The 25,201-nt window shown below is 34.8% G+C and overlaps 1 protein-coding gene across 17 annotated transcripts in view; it reads left to right on the top strand.

Moving 5' to 3' along the window:
* Ccdc171 (coiled-coil domain containing 171) overlaps positions 1-25,201 on the top strand; it is a 416,292-nt gene that overhangs the window by 200,196 nt on the left and 190,895 nt on the right. For 15 of the 17 annotated variants that reach the window (XM_074051809.1, XM_074051799.1, XM_074051790.1 and 12 more), the window contains 2 exons: positions 19,312-19,538; positions 20,290-20,472. The exons of 1 other annotated variant lie outside the window; for it this stretch is intronic. In XM_074051809.1, the coding sequence (XP_073907910.1) occupies positions 19,312-19,538; positions 20,290-20,472 (410 nt within the window). Of the gene's footprint in view, positions 1-19,311; positions 19,539-20,289; positions 20,473-25,201 lie in introns of those variants that run through there. One more of the 17 variants, XM_074051800.1, reaches the window with a different exon arrangement.

The raw sequence follows: 25,201 nt of genomic DNA, 5'->3' as shown, positions 1-25,201 counted from the left end.
AGGAGTGGAGATAGTGGGCATCCTTGTCTGGTTCCTAATTTAGAGGGAATGGTTTCAGTTTTTCTCCATTAAGTATAATGCTGGCTATAGGTTTGTCATATATAGCTTTTATAATTTTGAGGTACTTTCCTTCTATTCCTAGTTTTCTTAGAGCTTTTCTCATGAAATGGTGTTGGATCTTATCAAAGGCTTTTTCTGCATCTATTGAGGTGATCAAGTGGTTTTTGTCTTTGCTTCTGTTAATGTGGTTTATTACGTTTATTGATTGTCGTATGTTGAATCACCTCTGCATCCCTGGGATGAAGCCTACTTGGTCGTGGTGAATAATCTTTTTGATGTGTTGCTGAATTCTGCTTCCCATTATTTTGTTGAGGATTTTTGCATCAATGTTCATTAAGGAGATTGCCCTTTAGTTCTCCTTTTTGGAGGTGTCTTTGCCTGGTTTTGGGATAAGGGTAATACTGGCTTCATAAAATGTGTTAGACAGTTTTCCTTCCCTTTCTATTTCGTGGAACAGTTTAAGGAGGGTTGGTATCAGTTCTTCTTTAAAGGTGTGATAGAATTCATCAGAGAACCCATCAGGTCCTGGACTTTTCTTTTTGGGGAGACTCTTGATTGCTGCTTCAATTTCATTTTGTGTTATAGGTCTATTCATGTGATTAATTTTCTCTTGATTCAGTTTTGGATGATCATATGTATATAGAAATCTGTCCATTTCTTTAAGATTTTCAAGTTGATTTGAATATAGGTTCTCGAAGTAGTCTCTGATGATTTCCTGGACTTCCATGGTGTTTGTTGTTATCTCCCCTTTTGCATTCGTTATTCTACTAATTTGGGTTTTTTTTCTCCTCATTTTAGTAAGGTTTGCCAGGGGTCCGTCGATCTTGTTTATTTTTCAAAGAACCAACTTTTTGTTTCATTAATTTTTTGTATGGTTTTTTTGGTTTGTATTTCGTTGATTTCAGCTCTCATTTTTATTATTTCTCTCCTTCTATTTGTTTTGGGATTTGCTTGTTCATGTTTTTCTAGGAGTTTGAGATGTATCATTAGGTCATTGATTTGGGATCTTTCAGTCTTTTTAATATATGCACTCATGGCTATAAACTTTACTCTCAGGTCTGCCTTTGCTGTGTCCCATAGGTTCCGGTAGGTTGTGTTTCCATTTTCATTGACTTCAAAGAACTTTTAAATTTCCTCTTTTATTTCATCAGTGACCCATTGTTCATTAAGTAATGAGTTATTCAGTTTCCAGCCATTTGCCTGTTTTTTGTCTTTACTTTTGTTATTGAGTTCCAGTTTTATTGCACTGTGATCAGATAGTATGCATGGTATAATTTCTATTTTGTTGTATTTGCTGAGGCTTTTTTGTGCCCTAGGATATGATCTATTTTGGAGATGGTTCCATGGGCTGCTGAGAAGAATGTATATTGTGTAGAGGTTGGATGAAATGTTCTGTAGACATCAACTAGGTCCATTTGATCTATTGTATATTTTACATCTTGGATTTTTTTATTGATTTTTTGTTTGGATGACCTATCTGTTAATGATAATGGGGTGTTAAAGTCTCCCACAACCACTGTGTTGGCGTTAATATATGCTTTTAGGTCTTTCAGGGTATGTTTGATGAAATTGGGTGCGTTAACATTGGGTGCATATAGGTTGATAATTATTATTTCCTTTTGGTCTATTTCCCCTTTTATTAGTATGGAATGTCCTTCTTTATCTCGTTTGATCAATGTAGGTTTGAAGTCTACTTTGTCAGAGATAACTATTGCTACTCCTGCCTGTTTTTGGGGTCATTGGCTTGGTAAATCTTCCAGCCTTTCATCCTAAGCCTATGCTTATTTCTGTCAGTGAGATTTGTCTCATGTAAGCAATAAATTGTTGGATCTTCCTTTTTAATCCGTATCGTCAAGCGGTGCCTTTTGATGGGTGAATTAAGTCCATTAATGTTAAGCGTTAGTACTGATAGATATGTGGCGATTCCTGTCATTTAGTTGTCTTAGTTGTTTGAAGGTTTGATTGTGTGTACCTAAGTTGAGGTTACTCTCTACTGTCTTGCTTTTTCTTTTCCTGTGATTTGGTGCTGCCTGTCTTTTCATGGTTAAGTTGGGTTTCACTTTCTGTGTGCAGAATCCCTTGCAGAATCTTTTGTAGTGGTGGCTTTATGGTCACATATTGTTTTAGTTTCTGCTTATCATGGAAGACTTTTATTGCTCCATCTGTTTTGAATGATAGTTTTGCTGGGTAGAGTATCCTGGGGTTGAAGTTATTTTCATTCAGTGCCCAGAAGATCTCACCCCCTGCTCTTCTTGCTTTTAATGTTTCTGTTGAGAAGTGTGCTGTGATTTTGATGGGTTTACCTTTGTATGTTACTTGTTTTTTCTCTCTTACAGCTTTCAATATTCTTTCCTTAGTTTCTGAACTTGTTGTTTTAATGATGATATGTCGTGGGGTAGTTCTAGTTTGATCTGGTCTGTTTGGTGTCCTGGAGGCCTCTTGCATCTGTATGGGAATAGCTTTCTCTAGATACTCCCTTCTCCTTCTTCGATGTCCATGATTCTCAAGTTTGGTCTTTTGATGGAGTCGGTGAGTTCTTGCATTTTCTTTTCACAGGTCTTGAGTTGTTTAATTAATAGTTTTTCGGTTTTTCCTTTAATTACCATTTCATCTTCAAGTTCTGAGATTCTTTTTTCTGTTTGTTCTATTCTGCTGGATTGTCCTTCCATTTTGTTTTCCAGTTCTGTTTCGTTCTTTGTTCTGAGGTTTTCCATATCCTAGGTGGTTTCCTCTTTAATGTTGTCTATTTTTGTCCTGAGTTCATTTATCTGTTTATTCATCGTATTCTCTGTTTCACTTTGGTGTTTCTACAGTGCTTCTATGGTTTCCTTTATTTCTTCTTTTGCTGTTTCAAATTCTCTATTTTTGTTTTCTTGGAATTTCTTGAGTGTCTCCTGTACATTTTGGTTGACCATATCCATTATCATCTCTATAAAATTCTCATTGAGTACCTGTAGTATGTCTTCTTTTAATTATTATTAGTGGGCTTCATTGGATTCTTTGGCATAGTTTAATCTTCATTTTGTTGGAGTCTGGATCTGTGTATCTGTTTTCTTCATTTCCCTCTGGTTCCTGTTGTAATTTTTTGCTGTAGGGAAACTGGTTTCCTTGTTTTTTCTGTCTTCCCATCATTGCCCTTGTTGTTGTTATTGTCCCTGTACTGTGTGCAATTAAGTTTTTCTTGTCTTATAATAATAGCACTAGTGATACTTAGAATGGAAGGGTGAGAGAGGATGGAAAGCAAAGAAGTTAAAGGAAAATAGAGAAACAAATAATTAAGTAGAAAAAAAAACAAAACAAAGAAACAAACAAAAGAAGTTTCAAAGATATTAACAGGAGAGACAGTGTACTAATCAACCGTAAGCTGAAAAGGCAGTATAGGGACAGAGAGAGGATTGAAAATAAAAAATAAAAAGAATAAAGATAAGAATAAAATTAAAAAATAAGTAAATGAAATAAAAAATATAAATAAAATAAAGTAAGACAAAATGAAAAATAGAAAATTAAAAAAAAATCTCCAAGTTCAAATGCAATGAAGTTTCAGTCTTAATAATTTTGGTGTCTGTCTCAGCCTCCTCCTGGCGATGGTGCCTCAGATGTTGTTCTGTAGTTGTCTCATCAAAGGGGAAGCATGAAGTAGAACAAAACTGCACAAAAACCAAAAAAACCCCACAAAGTGTCCCAAGTTCAAATGCAGTACACTTTCAGTAAGTTTTTCAGCATGCAGGTGTAGTTCGGTTGTTTTCTCATCAAAGGTAGGAAGAGAGAAAATAAAGAGTCTGCAGACAGGTCTGTGAATGGCTATCTGCGGCTGTGGCTTGCCTGCCCGCTGGTGTCAGTCTGCTGTTGCTGGCAGCGATATTTATGCTGATCTCTGGGGTGAGCTTAACACTCACCTGGCTCCGCAGGCTTTGTTTACTCAGAGTTCTCCTGTGCACAAGCCATTGCTGCAAGCTTTCCCCTTTCCAAGCACACTGGTGGAGGTGACACTGCACCCCCTTTCTCTGGCCTGCTTTTATTTACAGTTCATGTGGGAAGTGGGTCTTCCCCTCTCTCCTGTGGAGTTTTCCTCCCACCACTGCTTTTACAAGCTTTCCCGCTCCTGCTTGCTGGGCGTGTGCTGCTGCTCCTGCCAGCTGGGGTGTTTGTTTACAACTCACGTGGGAGGTGGGTCTTCCTCCCTCTCCTGTGGAGTTTTCCTCCCTCTGCCACTCTCACAAGCTTTCTTGCTCCTGGTTGCTGAGCTTGCACCCCTGCTCCCGCTGGAGCCTCTCCGGCCAGTCCGGGCTGTTTATTTACAGTTCCGGGAAGGATTCCCCTCCTCTCCTCTTCCGCACTCAGTGCACCCCATCCTCTTTGCAATGTGTCTTTATTGTTCTTACTGCTTATTACCCAGTTTCTCTTTTTTCCCCAGGTGGAGGTCAGTCTTCCAGGGGGCTATGCTGTTCTGGCCCAGGGTTGTCTGTGGGAGTACTGCATACCACTTACCTCACCTTGTCTGCGTCTTCCCAAGCTATCTGGGCATGGGCATCTGGTGGTCCGGGGGCCCTCCTGGTTTCTCCATTTAACGTGAAGTGGAGATTCTCTGCGCTGGCTGGAGGTGTGGAGGGGTCAAAGTTTTGCCTTTTTTCGGTGGTTTTGCCTGCAAGGTGTGTCTCCAGCATCTCTCCAAGATTTCACTCTAGGAGGCACACTTTCTGCTTCCTCCTTCTAGCTGCCATCTTGGAATTCTTCGATCCTCCTTCTTTTAACGTCATGTTGGCCAGTATTTTTTTAGGGGTAGATTGCACAAATTTGTGAACACATGTGATATATGGCTTTCTGAACATGGCTTAACATGTAGCATGATGATTTCCAGTTCTATCCACTTTCCTTAAATGACATAATGTCACTCTTTATTGCTGAATAATACTCCATTGTGTATATTGTCCATTTTCTTTTTTTTGCATTTATTATTAGTGTACACTAATGATACAAAGGGCTTTCCTTATGATATTTCCATAGATGTATACAATGTATTTTGATCAAATTCATTCCCTCTATTATACTCCCTTTCCTTCTCTACCTTATTCAGAAAATGTGCAGTGGGTTCACTATGCTGTCTTCATATGTATGTAATGTACTTTGATCATGTTCACCTCCCAATATCTTCTCCTTTCCCTCCCTCCTTCTTTCCACTGATTTCCCTACTCCCCCATAGTCTGTCTTTTATGCTCATGTCCCATTATTATTATTATTATTTTTATTATTTTAACTCTGTATTCTGTATATGAGTGAAAACGTGGTCTTTTGGCTTTTTGAGCTTGTGTTATCTTCTTCAACATGGTGATCTCCAGTTCTACCCATTTTTTGCAAATGACATAATTTCATTCTTCTATATGGATGAATAGTACTCCATGGTGTATATATACCATGTTGTTGGACACACATTCTGACTCCATAGCTTGGCTATTGTGAATAGTGATGCTATAAATATGGGGGGTCTATTGTATGTTGACTTACAGTCTTTTGGGTATATGCTCAACAGATCCTAGGGTTGTTCTTTAATTTTTTTGGGTGGCAGTGGGGTTGGAACTTAGAGTTTCTTGGTACACTACTTGAGCCACACTGCCAGCTGCTATTTTTAATTTTTCATTGAACTTCCATACTGATTTCCATAGCAGCTGTAGTAATTTATGTTACTACCAACAGTGTGCAAGGGTTCCTCTTCCTTGCATTCTCACCAGCATTTGTTGTTTTCTTGTTGAATGCCATTCTGACTAGGATGAGATGGAATCTCAGTTTCGTTTTGATTTGCATTCCTTATGGCAAAGGACATTGAGCACTTGTCCATGTGGTGATTGGCTATTTGTACCTCTTCTTTTGAAAACTAAAGTTCATTTGCCCATTTATTAATTGAATCATTTGTTCTTTTCGTGTTTAATTATTTGAGCTCTTTGTTTATTCTGGATATTAATCCTTTATCTGCTGAATGGCTGGCAAAGATTTTCTCTCATAAGGGGTTATCTTGTTATTCTGGTAATTGTTTCCTTTGATCTGCAGAAACTTTTTTTTTGTATTTAGTAAAGCAGTTCTGTAATTTTACAGAAACTTTTTCATTTGATATAATGTCATTTGTCAATTCTTGCTGTTATTTCTTGGGTAATGGGAGTCATGTTCAGAAAATGATTGTCTATACCTATATCTTCAAGTGTTTTCCCTGTATTTTCATGTTATAGTTTCAGAGTTTCAGGGCCAGGTTCAGTAGTGTATACCTATAATCCTGGCCACTCAGGAGGCAGAGATCAGGAGGATGATGGTTTGAGGCCAACCTACACAAAAAGTTAGCAAGACCCTATCACAACAAAAATATCTGGGCATGGTGGTGGACACTTGTCATTGCAGCTACAAGGTAGCATATGTAGGAGGATTATGGTCTAGGCTGCCCTGGGCAGAAACAGAAGACCCTGTCATGAAAATAATCAAGGTAAAAAGAGTTGATGGTACAACTCAAGCAGTAGAGTACTTTCCTGGTACCACTCTAGTTCCACCAAAAAAAAAATAATCTTCAATCCAGTTTGAATTGAATTTTTGTGCAGGGTGAGAGATAGGAGTCTAGTTTCACTCTTTGATGTGAATATCCAGTTTTTCTAACAATGTTGATGAGGCTGTCTTTTCTCCATCATGTGCTTTGGGCTCTTTTGAAAAAAATCACATGGCTGTATCTGTGTGTGTATGTATGTATGTATGTATGTGTGTGTGTATGTGTGTGTGTGTGTGTGTGTGTGTGTGTGTGTGTGTGTGTGTGTTTGTGTGTGTGTGTGTGTATTTCTGGGTCTTATGTTCCATTGGTCTACATATTTGTTTTTATGCCATTACCATCTGTTTTTATTACTATGGCTGTGTAGTATAATTTGAAGTTCAATATTGTGATATTTCCATCATTGTTTTGTTTGTTTTTTTACTCAGGATGGCTTTGGCTATTCAGGGTCACTTGTGCTTCTGTGTGAATTTTCGAATTGATTTCTGTTTCTGTGAAGAAGGACATTGGATTTTTTTTTTCTGGTGATACTGGGGTTTGGACTCAGGGCTTCATGCTCACTAGGTAGGCACTCCACCACTTAAGTAACTTTGCTAGCCCTTTTTTTGTGTTGGGTATTTTTGAGAAAGGGTCTTGCATTTTTAGCCTGGACTGGCTTCAAACCACAATCCTCCTGATTTCTGCCTCCTGAGTGGCTAGGATTATAGGCACCAACCAGTGATGCCTGGCTGATACTTCAATTTTGATTGGGGTTGCATTGAATCTTTAGATTGCTTTTAGTAGTATAGCTGTTTTCACAGTATTAATTCTGCCAATCCATGACTATGGGAGGTCTTTCAGTTTTCTAGTGTCTTCTTCAATTCCTTTCATCAGTGTTTTATGATTTTTGTTGTAGAAGTCTTTTACCTCTTTAGTTTATTCCTAATTTTTTTTTTTTGAGGCTTTGCGAATGGGATTGTTTTCCTGACTTATTTCTCATCCTATTCATTGTTGGTATGTAGAAAAGCTACTGATTATTTTTGGATTTTTTTTTTTATTCCTATGTGTGTACAATGTTTGGGTCATTTCTCCCCCTTCCTTCCCCCTTTCCCCCACTCTCTGCTTCTCCCCCCATACCCCCTCGCTGCCAGGCAGAAACTATTTTGCCCTTATCTCTAATTTTGTTGAAGAGAGAATATATGCAATAATAGGAAAGACCAAGGGTTTTTGCTAGTTGAGATAAGTATAGTTATACAATAAGTATACTATAATGCGAGTTTACTCGCATTGCTTTCCTATACATATGTGTTACATTCTAAAACTTGAACTAACCTTTTCTCTAGTTCTTGGCCGCTTTAAAGTTTCTGCATTAGTTCCTTTGCATTGAGGACATCAGATGCTATCTTGTTTTTTTTTTTTTTGAGTTTCTTGCCTATCCTCCTACCTACCTTGTGTGATCTTGCCTTATCATGTGATCAAAGTCCAATCCCCTTGTTGTATTTGCTCTTGATCTAAAGTCCACATATGAGGGAGAACATATGAGTTTTCGTCTTCTGGGCCTGGCTAACCTCACTCAGGAGGATGTTCTCCAGTTCCATCCATTTACTTGCATATGATAAGATTTCATTCTTCTTCATGGCTGAGTAGTATTCCATTGTGTATAAATACCACATTTTCTTAATCCATTCGTCACTAGTGGGGCATCTTGGCTGTTTCCATAACTTGGCTATCGTGAATAGTGCTGCAGTAAACATGGGTGCGCAAGTGCCTTTGGAGTAACCTGTGTCGCATTCCTTTGGGTATATCCCCAAGAGTGGTATTGCTGGATCATATGGCAGATCTATGTTTAGATTTTTAAGAAGTCTCCAAATTTTTTTCCAGAGTGGTTGTACTAGTTTGCATTCCCACCAGCAGTGTATAAGGGTTCCTTTTTCCCCACATCCTCGCCAATGCCTGTTGTTGGTGGTGTTTTTGATGATGCCTATTCTAACAGGGGTGAGGTGGAATCTTAGTATGGTTTTGATTTGCATTTCCTTATGGCTAGAGATGGTGAGCATTTTTTTCATGTGTTTTTTGGCCATTTGAATTTCTTCTTTTGAGAAAGTTCTGTTTAATTCACTTGCCCATTTCTTTATTGGTTCATTAATTTTAAGAGAATTTAGTTTTTTAAGTTCCCTATATAGTCTGGTTATCAGTCATTTGTCTAATGTGTAAAGCTACTTATTTTTGTATGTTGATTTTGTATCCTGCTACTTTCCCTAAAGTGTATATCAGATCTACGTGTTTTTTGGTGTAGTCTTTAGGGTGTTTTAAGTACAGGATCATATAATTTGCAAATAGGGATAATTTGACTTCTTTCTTTCATATATATATATATAAAATTATATATATATAAAACTACATACATATATAACTATATATATATAAAACTACATACATATATAACTATATATATATGTATATATATGTATATACATATATATATAAAACTTTTATTTCTTTCTCTTGTTTATTGCTCTGGTTAGAAATTCGAGCACTATATTGAATAAGAGTGGGGAGAGTAGACATCCTTGTCTTGTTCCTGACTTCATTTCACTTTTCCCCATGTATTATGATATTAGCTATAGGTTTTTCATATGTAGGTTTTATTATGTTGGGTATGTTCCTTCTATTTCTAGTTTCTTTAGAGCTTTTATCTTGAAAGGGTGCTGAATCTTGTCAAAGGATTTTTCTGCATCTATTAAGGTAATCCTGTGATTTTTTTTTTCCACTGATTCTCTTTATGTGCTGTGTTTTGTTTATTGATTTGAGTATGTTGAACTATCCTTGCATCCATGGAGTGAATCCAACTTGATCATGGTGTATGATTTTTTCAATGTGTAATTGAATTTGGTTTGCAAATATGGTTTCATTGAGAATTTTTGAGTCTGTGCTTAGCAGGGAAATCAGTCTATAGTTTTCTTTCTTTTCTTTTTTTCCTTTCTTCCTTTCTTTTTGTTGTGTTCTTATCAGGTTTTGGTATCAGGGTAATACTGGCTTCATAGAATGAGTTTTGTAGCATTTCTTCCCTTTCTAAATTATGAAATAGTTTCAGGATAATTGGTATTAGTTCTTCCATAAAGGTCTGGTTGAATTTAGCAGCTAATCCATCTGGTTTTGGACTTTTCTTTGTTGGGAGACTCTTTGTTATTGCTTCAGTGTCATTACTTGTTAATCATCTGTTTAAGTGACTTATATCCTCTTGGTTTGATTTTGTAAGGTCATATGCATTTAGAGATTTATGTATCTCTGATAGATCTTCCAGTTATTAGAATGTAAGTTTTCAAAATATTCCCTAATGATCTTCTGAATTTCATTAGTAGTTGTTGTGATATCTCCTTTTTCATTTCTGATTTTGTTAATTTGGGTCTTCTCTTTCTTTTCATTAGTTTGGCTCAAGTTGTCAATCTGGTTTATCTTTCCAAAAAACTTAACTTTTTGTTTCATTGAATCTTTGCATTTTTTTTAGTCCTCATTTCATTATTTTCTACCCAATCGTTATAATTTCTTTCTACCTAGTGATTTTGAGTTTGACTTGTTCTTGAGGTATATCATTAGGTTATTCGAGATCTCTCTGATTTTTCAATGTAGTCACTCAGGTATAAACTTTCCTCTTAGCATTACTTTTGCTTTGTCCTAAAGTTTCTGGTAAGTTGTGGTTTATTTTCATTTGAATCTAGGAATTTTTTTATTTCCCTCCTTATTTCTTTGACATCCCACTGATCATTCAGCAGTATATGGTTCAGTCTCCATGTGTTTCAATATTTTCTGTAGTTTCTTTTACTGTTGCTTTCTATTCTTATTCCATTGTGGTCTGATAGTTTTCTTGTATTTGTTAAAACTTTCTTTATATAATTTATTTTGGGACTGCTTTTAACCCAGTCCCATGCTGTTATCTTAACTCCTAATTGTTTGCATTAATTCTTTCTTGCCTACTAATGAGTGCCCACACTTCCACTCTTTGGCACAACTTCTGTCTTCCTACCTTCCTCCCTTCCTAGCTGCTTCCCTCCTTCTTTGTTTCTATAAAGAAATAATTTGGAAGAGGATCTTAGAAATAGCAAAGAAGTAGGATCAGTGTATCTTAGAGTATTATAAGGTATTAAAGAGTATAAGGAAGTCAATTTAATTCTCATTTAATTTCCCTATTCAGAAAGGTGATTGCCCTCTGCTTGATCCCTAGCACCTCAAAAATGATGATTAATATCTAATTAATATTTATACCAAATTATTTTTATTATGTTTCATTATAATTGACTACATAAATACCACTCTGTGTGTGTGTGTGTGTGTGTGTGTGTGTGTGTGTATGTGTGTGTGTATAGGGCCACATTTATTACTATATGAATTAACTTTAGTTTGTTATATAAGACCCTTCATGATCTGATTCTCATGTTTGTAAAGTCTCACTTCTCAGTGCTTTCAATAATAAATCTACAATTTAGCAAAGCTGAACTAGTTCTTGTTCCCATATGTGAGGTGCTCTCTTATGTCTGCAACAATATGGAACAAGCTTTTCTCTTGGCACTAATCTTTAAGAGGAATTTATTACATAGATTATTATATTGGAAATACTGAATGACAGCATAGTTTCTGTCTTTAAAAGCAACTTCACTGAAGATGCAGAATTTTTTCTTGTCATTGTTGCTCACATTTATTTTCAGTAAAAACTGAGAACATAATATTATATTGTAGTTCTCTGGCCGAAGTAGTCCAACTTTCTTATTATTGAAATTAAGTTGACATAGAAATAGAAACATAGTAATACAGATTATGACTGGGTAGTATATTCCTTAGATAAAAGGACTGTCAAGCTGAGATTCATAGAACCCTTTTAAAAATCTCCATGAATAGAATTCAGGAAGAGAGGTACAGCCTGTGAACTTGTATGAGAATAAATCATATCTTATTTAACTAATGATTAACTGAACTGCCATGAGGACAACCATAATAATATTATCAGAATAGTGACTTTGTTACTGAGTAAAATAGCAGAAATTTTCATATGATAATACAGTTGATACAGCTGTCTCAGATATAGCTTATGCTCACATTTACTTAGCAGTTGGGAGACCTGTCATATCCACAGCAAGTAACCAGTGTCTTCTCATGTTCAGATGGATGCTGGTGCAGTGTAGTGAGCCAAGTAAAAGGACCAGTCTGCATCTAGTAGTTTTTCTTCTATCAAAGTAAGATTATATGTTCTTCATTGTCTATGTTGCTTTCTAGTATTTCCTAAAAACAAAATTTTCTGTTATTTTTCTTTAAGGAGAAATCTCTAGGCACCTGGAAATAATTCAGAACTATTTTCCAAAAGTTATGAAGTTGCTTCTACTTTATAGTATCAAATTTGAACCATATATTGACATTTTTGTTCTTTACATTGCAAATTATATTGAATATTTTGATCTAGGCAAAGACAAACTTACTGGCTTTAAGACAAAAAACTTAATTACAGTAGATTTTGAATTTAAAAGAATTTGGTAGTTTTTGAGAGCTCACTTTGTAAAGTAAACCATGGAAGCTTTAGTTAAATTTGTAGTAGTATCTAAGAGTCAGGATTTTTATTACTTTTCAATATTAAAAAATGAGAACTAATTTTATTTCCCAAATGACATATATTATGCCTGTTGAAGACCATTCACAGGTTCATTGTTCTCATTTTGTCTACTTTCACCATCATCTTGTTCTTTAAAAATTAAAGATATATATATTTCAAATGTATTACCTTACATTTAGTGAATTAAAAAATAAAACTTAAAATACTTTCATAGCTATATTTTGGTAGAATTTGCTCCATTTGTAATGTGACATATTTTTTCTTTATGGATTTAAAATGATTATTCTGAGAAGCAAAGTCATTCGCTCCACCATAGTACCAAAGGCATTAATGCACAAAATACCAAAGTACCATATGCACAGAAATGATTAAGGACCTTTACTATGTATGACCACTCCCCGAAATATCATTTGTCTGAGTCAAGATATGTTTTTGCATAGTCCTATTATTGGGCATTTCTACCTATTATATTATTTATTGCTGTAAATGATACTAGTAGAACAAGAGCTATTGATTCTTTATCAGTGTTATGAGTCCCCCATCCCCATTGCCTAACATAGTGCCTGTATATTGATGAGATATTCTGTAGCTAGCAATTTAATGAATGAATGAGGAAAGGACTACATAATGCTTTTAAATTAGTTTTATTTCTGTAAAGGCGTTTATTCTTAGTGTAAAGTGGAATTGTATATTTTGCATTTGGAAAGTATTGTCTTTCATAAAGTTGCTTTATATACAGACTCATGAATAATATTGAAAGTTCTGTTTCCCCCATAATACCCTTAACTTACAAAGTTTTGACAGCCTTTTTTTTTAATCTTTATAAATGTTGAAAGACAAAAGGCACTATATTATTACTTATTTACATTCTTAGTTAGGTTGTGTATCTTTTCATTTGTTTAAGCTCATTCATTTTCATTTACAAGTCATCTCACATTCATATTTGGAGATGTATATTTCTTATGGAATTATAAAATATAATAACTTGTATATTATGTGTCTTATTACTTTGTCATTTATAGCACAAATATTTTTTCCAGTTTGTGTTTTAATGTTGTTTTTGGTATTTTTCCATAGTTAAAATTATTAATTGTGTATTTATGGTTTTCTTACAGTAATTTACTTAGAAAGGCTAGCCTTACTTTGGAGTTGTATTGCTCATATTTTAGTCTGCAAATTTAATTCTTACATTAAATCTTGATTTTTATCTGGAATTTTTTTGGTGTAAGTAGTGAAGAAATTATTAAGCTTTGTGTCCAGATGAACAGCCAGCACTAATAGTTTTTATTTCAGTAATCTATCTTTTTCCCTATTAAGATATGTCACTCACCTTGTATTAAGTTCTAAGTACGTGTATATGTATCCTGTCTGTCCTGTCTATTGCATTGGTCTCTCCAGCTCTTCAAGTATCAGTAATGTATGCTTTCCTTGATTTTATACATTTATTTTTTTAAAGAAGGCATCTTTTTGTCTTTTTTGTTTGTTTTTGGAGACAGGGTCTCACTCTGTAGTACAAGTTGACCTTGAACATGTAGTACTACTGCTTCATCCTCTTGAGTGCTGGGATTACAGATGTGCATCATCATCACCAGCCACACTGAAGCAAATATCTTATTGTAATGATTGGCTCCCAAGTTTGAAAACTGATATCCACATTCACATTCCTCAACTTTTTTAGCAGTTTAGAGACATAAGCAAATTTTTTTCATGGAAAAAATGCTTTAAGATTGTAATGGGTTGAGGTTATTTCAAAGCAATTGCATATAAATAAGAGAGAATAGTGGAAGATTTTTCTGGGAAAATAGTGAGAAGATTTTATAGCTCTGTTTGAAGCAGTGTGAAATTTATTCCTAGATCTGAGGGGTCATTGAGGCTTAAAAGCAGGGGATATGACAAGATCTTATTTGTGTGTTTTAATTCATTGTGAACAAGGACTACAGTGTGTAGGATGAATGAATAAGGGGGGACACTGGAGAACAGCAGGAAGATCTTGCAGAAATGTAGGTGAGATATGGCTACCATCACAGAGAAAATGGAGTAGATTGGAGAGATTTTAAGAACAGGAAGTAGGGGAGATGACAGAAGATAAAGATGTCAATGATGACAAAATGTTACCAAGTGTAGAATTGAGTCAGAATTTAATGCAATTAGCAGTACTAGTCGCTAATATTACTGACATTATTATTACTATTACTCACTATTCTATTATTCATTATTAATATATTATTCATTAATATTACTGATTACTTTTGTTAGAGTGTTTCTCAGTCTTTCTGAGCATAAGAACTCCATTTTAATTAGAAGTACTGTAGACTGTTCTTTTCCTACACAGTAGTTGTATTTTCAGTAGCAACTGACTTCTGTAAAATTTTCTTTTTTTTTTTCTTTTATTATTCATATGTGCATACAAGGCTTGGTTCATTTCTCCCCCCTGCCCCCACCCCCTCCCTTACCACCCACTCCGCCCCCTCCCTCTCCCCCCCCTCAATACCCAGCAGAAACTATTTTGCCCTTATTTCTAATTTTGTTGTAGAGAGAGTATAAGCAATAAGAGGAAGGGACAAGGGTTTTTGCTGGTTGAGAGAAGGAAGGCTATACAGGGCATTGACTCACATTGATTTCCTGTGAGTGAGTGTTACCTTCTAGGTTAATTCTTTTTGATCTAACCTTTTCTCTAGTACCTGGTCCCCTTTTCCTATTGGCCTCAGTTGCTTTTAAGGTATCTGCTTTAGTTTCTCTGCGTTAGGGACAACAAATGCTAGCTAGTTTTTTAGGGATCTTACCTATCCTCACCCCTCCCTTGTGTGCTCTCGCTTTTATCATGTGCTCATAGTCTAATCCCATTGTTGTGTTTGCCCTTGATCTAATGTCCACATATGAGGGAGAACATACGATTTTTGGTCTTTTGGGCCAGGCTAACCTCACTCAGAATGATGTTCTCCAATTCTATCCATTTACCAGCGAATGATAACATTTCGTTCTTCTTCATGGCTGCATAAAATTCCATTGTGTATAGATACCACATTTTCTTAATCCATTCGTCAGTGCTGGGGCATCTTGGCTGTTTCCATAACTTGGCTATTGTGAATAGTGCCACAATAAACATGGGTGTGCAGGTGCCTCTGGAGTAACCTGTGTCACAGTCTTTTGGGTATATCCCCAAGAGTGGTATTGCTGGATCAAATGGTAGATCGATGTCTAGCTTTTTAAGTAGCCTCCAAATTTTTTTCCAGAGTGGTTGTACTAGTCTACATTCTCACCAACAGTGTAAGAGGGTTCCTTTTTCCCCGCATCCTCGCCAACACCTGTTGGTGGTGGTGTTGCTGATGATGGCTATTCTAACAGGGGTGAGGTGGAATCTTAGCGTGGTTTTAATTTGCATTTCCTTTATTGCTAGAGATGGTGAGCATTTTTTCATGTGTTTTTTGGCCATTTGAATTTCTTCTTTTGAGAAAGTTCTGTTTAGTTCACTTGCCCATTTCTTTATTGGTTCATTAGTTTTGGAAGAATTTAGTTTTTTAAGTTCCCTATATATTCTGGTTATCAATCCTTTGTCTGATGTATAGTTGGCAAATATTTTCTCCCACTCTGTGGGTGTTCTCTTCAGTTTAGAGACCACTTCTTTTGATGAACAGAAGCTTTTTAGCTTTATGAGGTCCCATTTATCTATGTTGTCTCTTACTTGCTGTGTTGCTGGGGTTTCATTGAGAAAGTTCTTACCTATACCTACTAACTCCAGAGGATTTCCTACTCTTTCCTGTATCAACTTAAGAGTTTGGGGTCTGATATTAAGATCCTTGATCCATTTTGAGTTAATCTTGGTATAGGGTGATATACATGGATCTAGTTTCAGTTTTTTGCAGACTGCTAACCAGTTTTCCCAGCAGTTTTTGTTGAAGAGGCTGCTATTTCTCCATCGTATATTTTTAGCTCCTTTGTCAAAGACAAGTTGGTTATAGTTGTGTGGCTTCATATCTGGGTCCTCTGTTCTGTTCCACTGGTCTTCATGTCTGTTTTTGTGCCAGTACCATGCTATATTACCATGTAATATAGTTTGAAGTCAGGTATTGTGATACCTCCAGCATTGTTCTTTTGACTGAGTATTGCCTTGGCTATTTGTGGCCTCTTGTGTTTCCATATAAATTTAACAGTAGACTTAATTTTATTACTCACAACATCATAAGTATATATTATTTAGGTATATATTTTGTTAGGGCTATATAAAGATCAAAATGGCAGTGGTTACTGGTGTTAAAGGAGCTCTTAAAATAATTGTTCAGATTCCACACTGCCTCTTCCATGAGATCTATAGACTACAGGTTTAGAACTGCTGGTTGAAACATTTCTTCATGAGTTTGTAAAGATTTTAATTCTAGATGTACAATGTTTCCCCTTCAGTTGGAATAAATAACTTCAGAATATAGGATCTGCTTCTTTATGGATGACATGTTATTAAATAGGGAAAAGTAATTGGCAAATGTATTTTACATAAAGAAGAATTTGTTAAGTGTAACAAGTAGGAAATTTAAAATGGTCTAGGCAAACATTAGAAACTGTAGTGTGTATCATTATACAAATAATTTTACAACTGTGTCACTAGATATTTTGTTTATTTAATATAGAATTAATTGTACTACAAACTATACAATGTGAACTAAATTGTAAAAACACTCTTTACTTACTAAAGCATAAATCATTTAGTGCTCTTACTATAAATCATTGAGAGTTAGCAGCCAAGAACTTAAATGTGTGTCTCTTAACCCACTTCTTAAAAATCCAGAAAAAGCTGGGTGCCAGTTGCTCACATCTGTAATCCTAAGTGCTTAGGAGGAAGAAATCAGGAAGATTGCAGTTTTAAGCCAGTCCCAGGCAAATAGTCCATAAGATCCTATTTCAAAAATACCCAACAACAACAAAAGGGCTTGTGGAATGGCTGAAGTGGTAGGGTGCCTGCTTAGTAAGCATGAAGCCCTAAGTTCAAACTCCAGTACCACCACACAAAAAAAGAAAAATTCAGAAGAATGTCTTGTGGAATTATCTTGTCATTCAGCTTTACCTTTTAGAGGGGTCAGTGTCCATACAAGCATATTTCTGTGATGTAGTAAAAAATTATAATTCATTAAAATTTAATTGTTAGCTTCATTTTGCATTGAGTGATTGTAATATCGGGGTTTGAACTCAGGGCCTTGTGCTAGCTAGGCAGGTGCTCTGCCACTTGACTCACTCACCTAATCCCTATTTTGTTCATTTTTGAGATAGGGTCTCCCTTGATGCACCAGCTGGCCTGGTCCTCAATCTTTCAATTTCAATTCCCTCACAACTGGGATAACAGGCACATGTCACCAGCTGTTGGTTGATATGGGGTCTTGCTAACTTTTTGACTTGGCTGACTTTGAAGCATGATGCTCCCTATCTCTGCCTCCAGAGTAGCTAGGAATACTGGCTTGAGCCACAATGCCTGGTAAATTTTGTTTCTAAAGGCTATTTGTGAAAATGTCACTACTTTTATATTTCTTAATTTCTCTAAAACAATGAGATTTTATGTTTGTTTAAAAAACTTTTGATGTAACATAAAAGTTAATAATAATTAATTTGGTATTTAATGCATTCTTGAGTTCAGTATTGTAGCTGCTATGAAAGTAAAATGAAATATGATTGTAAAATATGTTATAAACATATCCATATATGTTGGACTGGCACAGTAGCTAGAGAAACAAGGAATATATATATATATACACATACGTAAATGATATATTGAGTGTTACAGACAAAGTAAGGTTTACTGTTCATCCATTGAACAGTGAATTATTTAATGCATACTGTTATTTAATAAGTCATTTAACTGTTCTGTATTATATGTTGATTGCTATATAATTTTGCTACTAAATTATTTTTCATTTACTATTTATTTAAGGAATCTGTTAACCAAAGAACTGTATGTTTTAATTAAACTCTGTATGACATTTGTCCATAGGATTCTCAGAAAGTATGTTTATCATAAGTGGACAAAAACTTATGTTATTGTATATTCTTAGAAGTCAATGCAGTAATAATGGATAGAAAAAATTACACAGAAAGGATATTATACTTTTATATATAATATAAATTTTGACTTTGTATATAACTCTAAAGCAGTATGGTTTTCAAATTTTGACTGCTACATGCATTGTAAAAAATCTTTCCTTTTATACATTGAGGAATAAAGAAAATGGAATAAAGCTTAAATTTTAGAATATAGCGTCTCTGTGAGGCAGTTCATTATGCAATAGAAAACCAATGATTGATCACCTCAGTGTTGCTCTTTAGTTTTGAAATATGTAATCTAACAATTGCAGGAGATAGCTTTATTGGGTAAACTGGCTAAATTTTCTTCTTGTGCTTATGATGAAAAGGCAAGATTTAAATTAACCTCAACAGCAAAGAGTCTAGAAATGTGGAATGGTATACTACTGAATCCATATAATCTTCCCATGCTTGTCATTTTGCGTGGATGGTTATCATAGTACAAGCAATGACAGATTAAGACTTGCCTAGCAGAGGGAAACTAAATTACATGATTTTTATGAAGGCATAAATAAACCTATAACTATTATCTGGAATACCAATTAGTAGAAAGAACACTGACAATTTTGTTTATCAACATTAAACACAATTATTAATTACAGACCTGATGAGTCTAGCAGTAAGCGGGCCATGTTGGATATGCTGGGACCTCAAGTCCATTATGTGAGAGGGATGATTACCAAAATCCTGTGGGGAAATAAATAATTGTAGTTGTAAAATTTTAATTGCCTTGGAATAAGGCAATTATATTTTCTTGCCTGAGAATATAAATAGTATGGCATTAAGGTAACAAGCTGTAGTTGTTGTAAATAGATAATGGATGAACAAAGAGATGAATTTTTAGTGTCGTAGTGTTCCATGTGAATGACACACTATAAATTCATGCAAATTTTCTTTAAATATATTATTTAGTAGGTAATTTATTTTCTGCATTCCTCTTTTCATAGTGAGAATTAATATAGGAGGGGACTTTTTGAATGAATTACTATACATGGATGAAAATCACATAATTGAAAAATATTTTCATATTGTTATTAACAGTGTTGAGAAGATAACAAAAGATAACTCCTATTTTTTTTTTAATTTGAAGATCCAAATTCCAGAATTTGTGGACATTTACTCATAGGTGCAGCCAAGAATTCTTTTGCAAAGCTCATGGATAAAATTAGTGTGGCAATGGAAAGTATACCTCTGCATAGTAGCAGGAGTATTACATATGTAGAAAAGGATTCCCTGGTACAGAGGCTGGCCCGTGGACTTCATAAAGTAAACACACTGGCCCTGAAATATGGTTTGCATGGCCACGTGCCCATTATGGTATGTATGCGATTTCATTTAATAGTGACTTTAGGACTTGTAGATTTAATTTTGAATCAGACTTACTTATGGTTTAAATTAGTTGTTCATGAATGTGTTTATATAAGATTTTCTTTCTTTTTCTTTTTGTGGTACTGTGGTTTGAAATTAGGGCCTTGCACTTAAGAGGCAAGTGCTCCACCACTTGAACCACATCTCTAGTCCTTTCTACTTTAGTTACTTTTCAGATAGGATCCTGCATTTTTCCCCAGGGCCAGCCTTGGACTGTGATCCTCCTATCTCTTCTTACCTAGTAGCTGGGATTATAGATGTGTATCACTATATCTGGCTTGCTTTTTTTGAGATAGTGTCTCATTAACTTTTTTTGCCTGGGTTGGCCTTTAATCACAATCCTTTCATCTCTGCTTTCCATGTTTACATATATGTACCAGTTCTCAGGTAAAGTTGAATACAATTAATAAAAAACCCCTTATAAATAAAATCTGTCATTAATTTTAAATATACTTTTCTCTAGAAGTACATTGTGACCCAACAACTCTCATTCCATTGTCTAGCCATCTGGATAATTTTTTTTTCTTCAGGTGTTTATTTAACATAAGCCAGATTATTGGTCAAATAAAAAAAAATAAAGCTTTAAGTATCTAAGTATTGTGTAATTTAAGTTGTGTTTAATTTAGTAGAATGGTCATTGCTATTGATGTATTAGTAAATCTGTAGTTACTGCTTTAAAATTGCTCTTGTTTAACAACAGAAAAGCACAGCATCATTACAAAAGCAAATATTTGGATTTACACAAAGACTGCATGCTGCAGAAGTAGAGCGTCGCTCCCTGCGACTGGAGGTTACAGAATTCAAACGAAATGTGAATGAAATGAAGAAGGAGCTTGACAAAGCCCAGGGTCTCCAAATGCAATTAAATGAATTTAAGCACTCTGTAAGTGTACATGATTTAGAAAGCTATGGCTTTGGTGATGTTTATGTCTTTTTCCCTTAATTTTGTTGTTTGCGTTTTAAAAATAATTTAAAGTCCCCTCAGCAAGATTGCTTTTTCTTCATGGATGGGGTGGGGGATCTCCTCTTCTCTCCCCTTACATTGAGTATTTTGAGTGAATAGATTATTTAGTATGAAATCAAGTTGCTTTCCCAAAGAAATGTTCAATTTGTTTAACTTTCATTAAGGATTTGTATGCATTATTTTAAAAAGCAGCATACTGCTGAAAAAGAAAGGCTATTTGCCCAATTACATTAAATCAAGATTAAAATGTGTAAAAGTATGACGCATGGTAAAAATGCAGATATCCACACATTCTCTGTGCAGTTGGGTTAGTTATTAACTTGCCCAAATTGCTCTTATGCTATCTTAATGTGAATATTGAAACATGAAGTTAAAAAAAAAAATACGTTGAAACTTCAAAAGTGTTACCAAACTGGTGGAAGTCAATATAAATGTGAATGTTTCTTAAATTTAGCAACAAGCTGCTATTAGTACCTCCCTCTTTGGAACTTCAGGTACTGTAAGTTCAGTTTAAATATACTCTTATTTTTATTTATTTTTTTACTTACTGTGTCTTAGATATGAGGGGATTTCATTGTTAAATATACTTTTAAACATATCTTTTGCTTAATTTGGAATTTTCATTCTTAATGTTTGTGATCACATAGGCACTAGCAGGAAATAGCTTAGTTAATCCTATCAGAGTGTAAAGGATAGTATTAATTACTATTTTAAACAGATATACCTTCAAAATGCAAAGAATTCCTATGAATTAGGCAAGTCAAGCAATCATGAATTATTCTTCAGCCACAGCTTTCTTTTAAAACAGAGTCTAAAGATATCACAGTTTTTCCCTTACTTTCTTAGGTTTTTTTTTTTTTTTTTGCTTAGAGAAGGTAAATTTATGAGGCACTTTAATATTTTTTCTAATTAAAAGTAGTACATAAAGATCAAGAAATATGAAGAGAAAAATTTAAGTCACTCTAATCTTACCCATCCACTGTTGAAGTGTGGACACATTTTGTTCCTCACATTTTTCTTTGTGTGTGTGTGTTTTTTACATGTTTTTGTGAATACTTGTGGTTTGGAATAATTTTGTATGCACAATTTGCATCCTGATTTATATAAATAAATATTCTGAGGTGCTATATTTTCATGTGTCATTAATTATTGACTTCATTTTAGATAAAGAACACTATTTTGTCATATGAATGTATCAAAATTTAACTGTTGCCTATATTCATAAGACATGCAATTTTTCCAAAAAATTTTTTCATTATACATTAATAATAAAGAACTTCTTGTGCTTTTTAAATCCAGTTTCTTTGGAATAAACTCAGTTTGTTATCTTGTGATATTCTGCCAACATGGATAGAGACACTTATTGATGCAATTTAAGATTTACAGTATTATCATCTATATTTAGCTTTAGTGGCTATAGTTTTATTAGTGGTTTTTCTGAAAAATAGACGGCTCTCTATGTATGCTGTTCCCTAGGATATGTGTGGAGAATTCTAGATATTGTGCATAATTTGATTTTCCTAATTTATAGTTAAGTATTAGAAAAATAAGTTAGTATCTTTATTTTTATTGTTGTGCTGGGTGGGAGTACATTGTGGCATTTGCACATGTTCTTACAATATATCAAATATATCATACTTGAATTCACCCCCCTCCATCATTCTCCTTTATTCCTCCCTCCTCCCATTCCTGGAATAGTTTCAACATGTCTAATTTACACATATGTGTACACAGTATTTGCATAATATTCACCCTCCCATGTCCTTTCCCCCATTCTACTGTTACCAACCCCTCCCACCCCTCCCTACCCCAGGTATGACCTGTTTCACCCTCTTGGTCTCTGATTTTGTAAATGAAAAAAAAAAGTATCTTATTTTCGATTAGCGATCAAACTCAATTTCTTTTTGTTATTATTATAGTGATTTATATGAGTCAAGTAAAAATGCTTAGTTTTTGAGGTTGTCTAAAAGAAAACATTTTTATTTAAAAAATTTTTTTATTATTGTACTGGGGGTACACTGTGACATTTACCAAAGTTCTTAGAATATGTCAGTTGATTCTGCCCCCTCCATTATTCTCCTTTAACACTCCACCCTGCCATTCCTGGAATAGTTTCAACAGGTCTCATTTTTCCATTTTTGTACGTGGTTACATAATATTTGTACCATATTAATCCTCCTATACCCTTTACTTGTATCCACCCCCCACCACACACATACTATTTCCAACCCCCAAACAGGACCTGTTTTATTTTCCTGTTCTCCTTTTTTGAAAAAGACATTTTTGTTTATATAAGATAGCGATACATTTTCATTGTGACATTTTCATGTGTGTGTATGTATGTGTTATAACCCCTGAACTGGTTCATCCCCTCTGTTTTTCTGCTTTCTACCTTAGTCCTCTTCTTATACTGATTTCCTGTATAGAAAGTGCATAAACCATATTCTTAACTTCTTTCTTTATACCTCCCCTTTCCTGTTACTGACCTCCCCTTAATGTGACCTGTTTTTCATAATATTGCTGTATTAGTTCTATATTCCACATATGAGAAGGAACATGTTGTTTTTGACTTTCTGAATCTGGCTAGCCTCACTTAAGATGATATTCTTCAGTTCCATCCATTTACCTGCAAATGACAAAATTTATTCTTTATGGCTGAATAAAATTCCATTGTATATAAATGCTACATTTTCTTAATCTATTCATTAGTTGTGAGGCATCTTGGCTGTTTCATAGCTTAGCTATTGTGAATAATGGTGCAATAAACATGGGTGTGAAGGTGCCTTTGTTGTAACCTGACTTACATTCCTTCGGGTATATCCTTAGGAGTGGTATTGCTGGATCATATGGTGGATCTATTTTTAGTTTTTGGGGAGCCTCCATACTGTTTTCCATAGTGGATTGTACTAATTTATATTCCCACCAATAATACATGAGGGTTCCTTTTTCGCCAACCTCTTCGCCAACATTTGTTGTCACACTAAATTTGTAGAGTCCAGAGAGGAGAATAGCATTTGAAAAGTTGGTAAGAGGTGATAGTATCTTCTTGTGGGGCTTTGGGTAACTGGTTTGCTACAAAACTTATATGTTCCAGGAAATTTATAGTGTGAAATAGGAATAAAAAATGGGATTAATTATTTTTAGGTAGAAGAGAAATTTTGTAGGAATGGGAATGGAGCAGACATTCTGTTAAAATAAAGGAAATCTTGAAATATCTAGGGGATCTTAATTTGTAGACAGAGGCCAACTGGGTAGAAAAAGATACAGTGGTGTCCTGATGGCGAGGAGTGGTAATTTTAAAAGTGTCATTTAAACACAAGAAATAAAAGATGTAATTGATGCAAAATATCTGTTCACAAGACCACAAGAATAGAGGAGTGTTAAGATAGAGCTTGAGTATTAAGAGGAATCTGTTAGAGCTGATGTTTTGAAAGTGGAAGATATAGTTGTAATAGGACAATATGGAAAAGCAAGGCTGCTATGAAGAGAAGGAGAAAGACGAGTGTTTTGTAAAATCTAACAAATCTCAGGAAATGTGGCAACTTGCCTGTGTGCCTTGTGATCATTTTCTGTACTATATTATATTAATCTAGGTAAAATATTGGGCATCTAATTTTTTTTTTCAGTACTGGGGTTTGAACTCAGGGCCTAAATCTTGAGTCACTCCACCAGTCCTTTTTTGTGATTTTTTTTTTTTTTTCAGGATAGGGTCTCGGAACTTCTTTGTCCAGGCTGGCTTCAAACTGCAATCTTCCTGATCTCTGCCTCCTCAGTAGCTAGGATTACAGGCATGAGCCACCGACTTTGGGCATCTATCTTTATACTGTTATTCTGCCTTTTAAAATTTCATTAGTGTTGATGAATGTATTATATATATTCTTTTTTTTTCTTTTATTCATATGTGCATACAATGTTTGGGTCATTTCTACCTCCTTCCCCCCTTCCCCTCCCTTATCTCCCCTGCTCCCTCCCTCTTATATGTATTCTTGATAAAGGAAATAAATGACAGTTGCTTTAGGGAAGTCACAGAGAAGATATGTAATGCCAAAATAAAACTGAGTGCTTATATATTATGATATAGAAAGACTCAGGCAATAAATTTATCCTCAAATTCATTTCCAGCAAAAGTTTTTTCTCTATATATGAACTGCACATTTGTTATTGTCAGGCAGTGAGGAAACTGTAACTATACACTTCAGTGTTTGCCTTGTTTGTCAGAAAGCTCAGCGATTAAGTCTGCATTCAATTGCAATAATTTATACATTCTAGATGCATTCAGTTTTTTTACTTTGTTCTAGATTTTTAAAAGTTCAAATCAACTTGCTTTATATTTGGTGTTAATTATATTAATCAACCTCATATACTTTTTAACAATGCAGAAGTTAAAATATTAAATAAATATATGTGCATTTATTGTTCCCTGTTTTCCACATATATTTCATAGTTGCCTACCTTTTGTGCAACATTACTCTTCTTTGTACTTGAAGATGTCACTTGTTGTTTGTTGTTACTCGTTTAAATGTTTTGTGCAGGTGATAAAGTGTGTCCTTTCCTGGATCTTACAGACCTTAAGAGATGTTGTCTGTCTAGAATTGTTATTAGTTATTGCAGAGCAGAGCATTCTGCCCTCCATTGTAGTCATGATATT

Source organism: Castor canadensis, chromosome 13, assembly GCF_047511655.1.
Source record: "Castor canadensis chromosome 13, mCasCan1.hap1v2, whole genome shotgun sequence".
NCBI classification, from domain to species: Eukaryota; Metazoa; Chordata; class Mammalia; order Rodentia; family Castoridae; genus Castor; species Castor canadensis.
The sequence above is the reverse complement of the archived record's forward strand: the minus strand, read 5'-3'. Positions and strand labels throughout refer to the sequence as shown.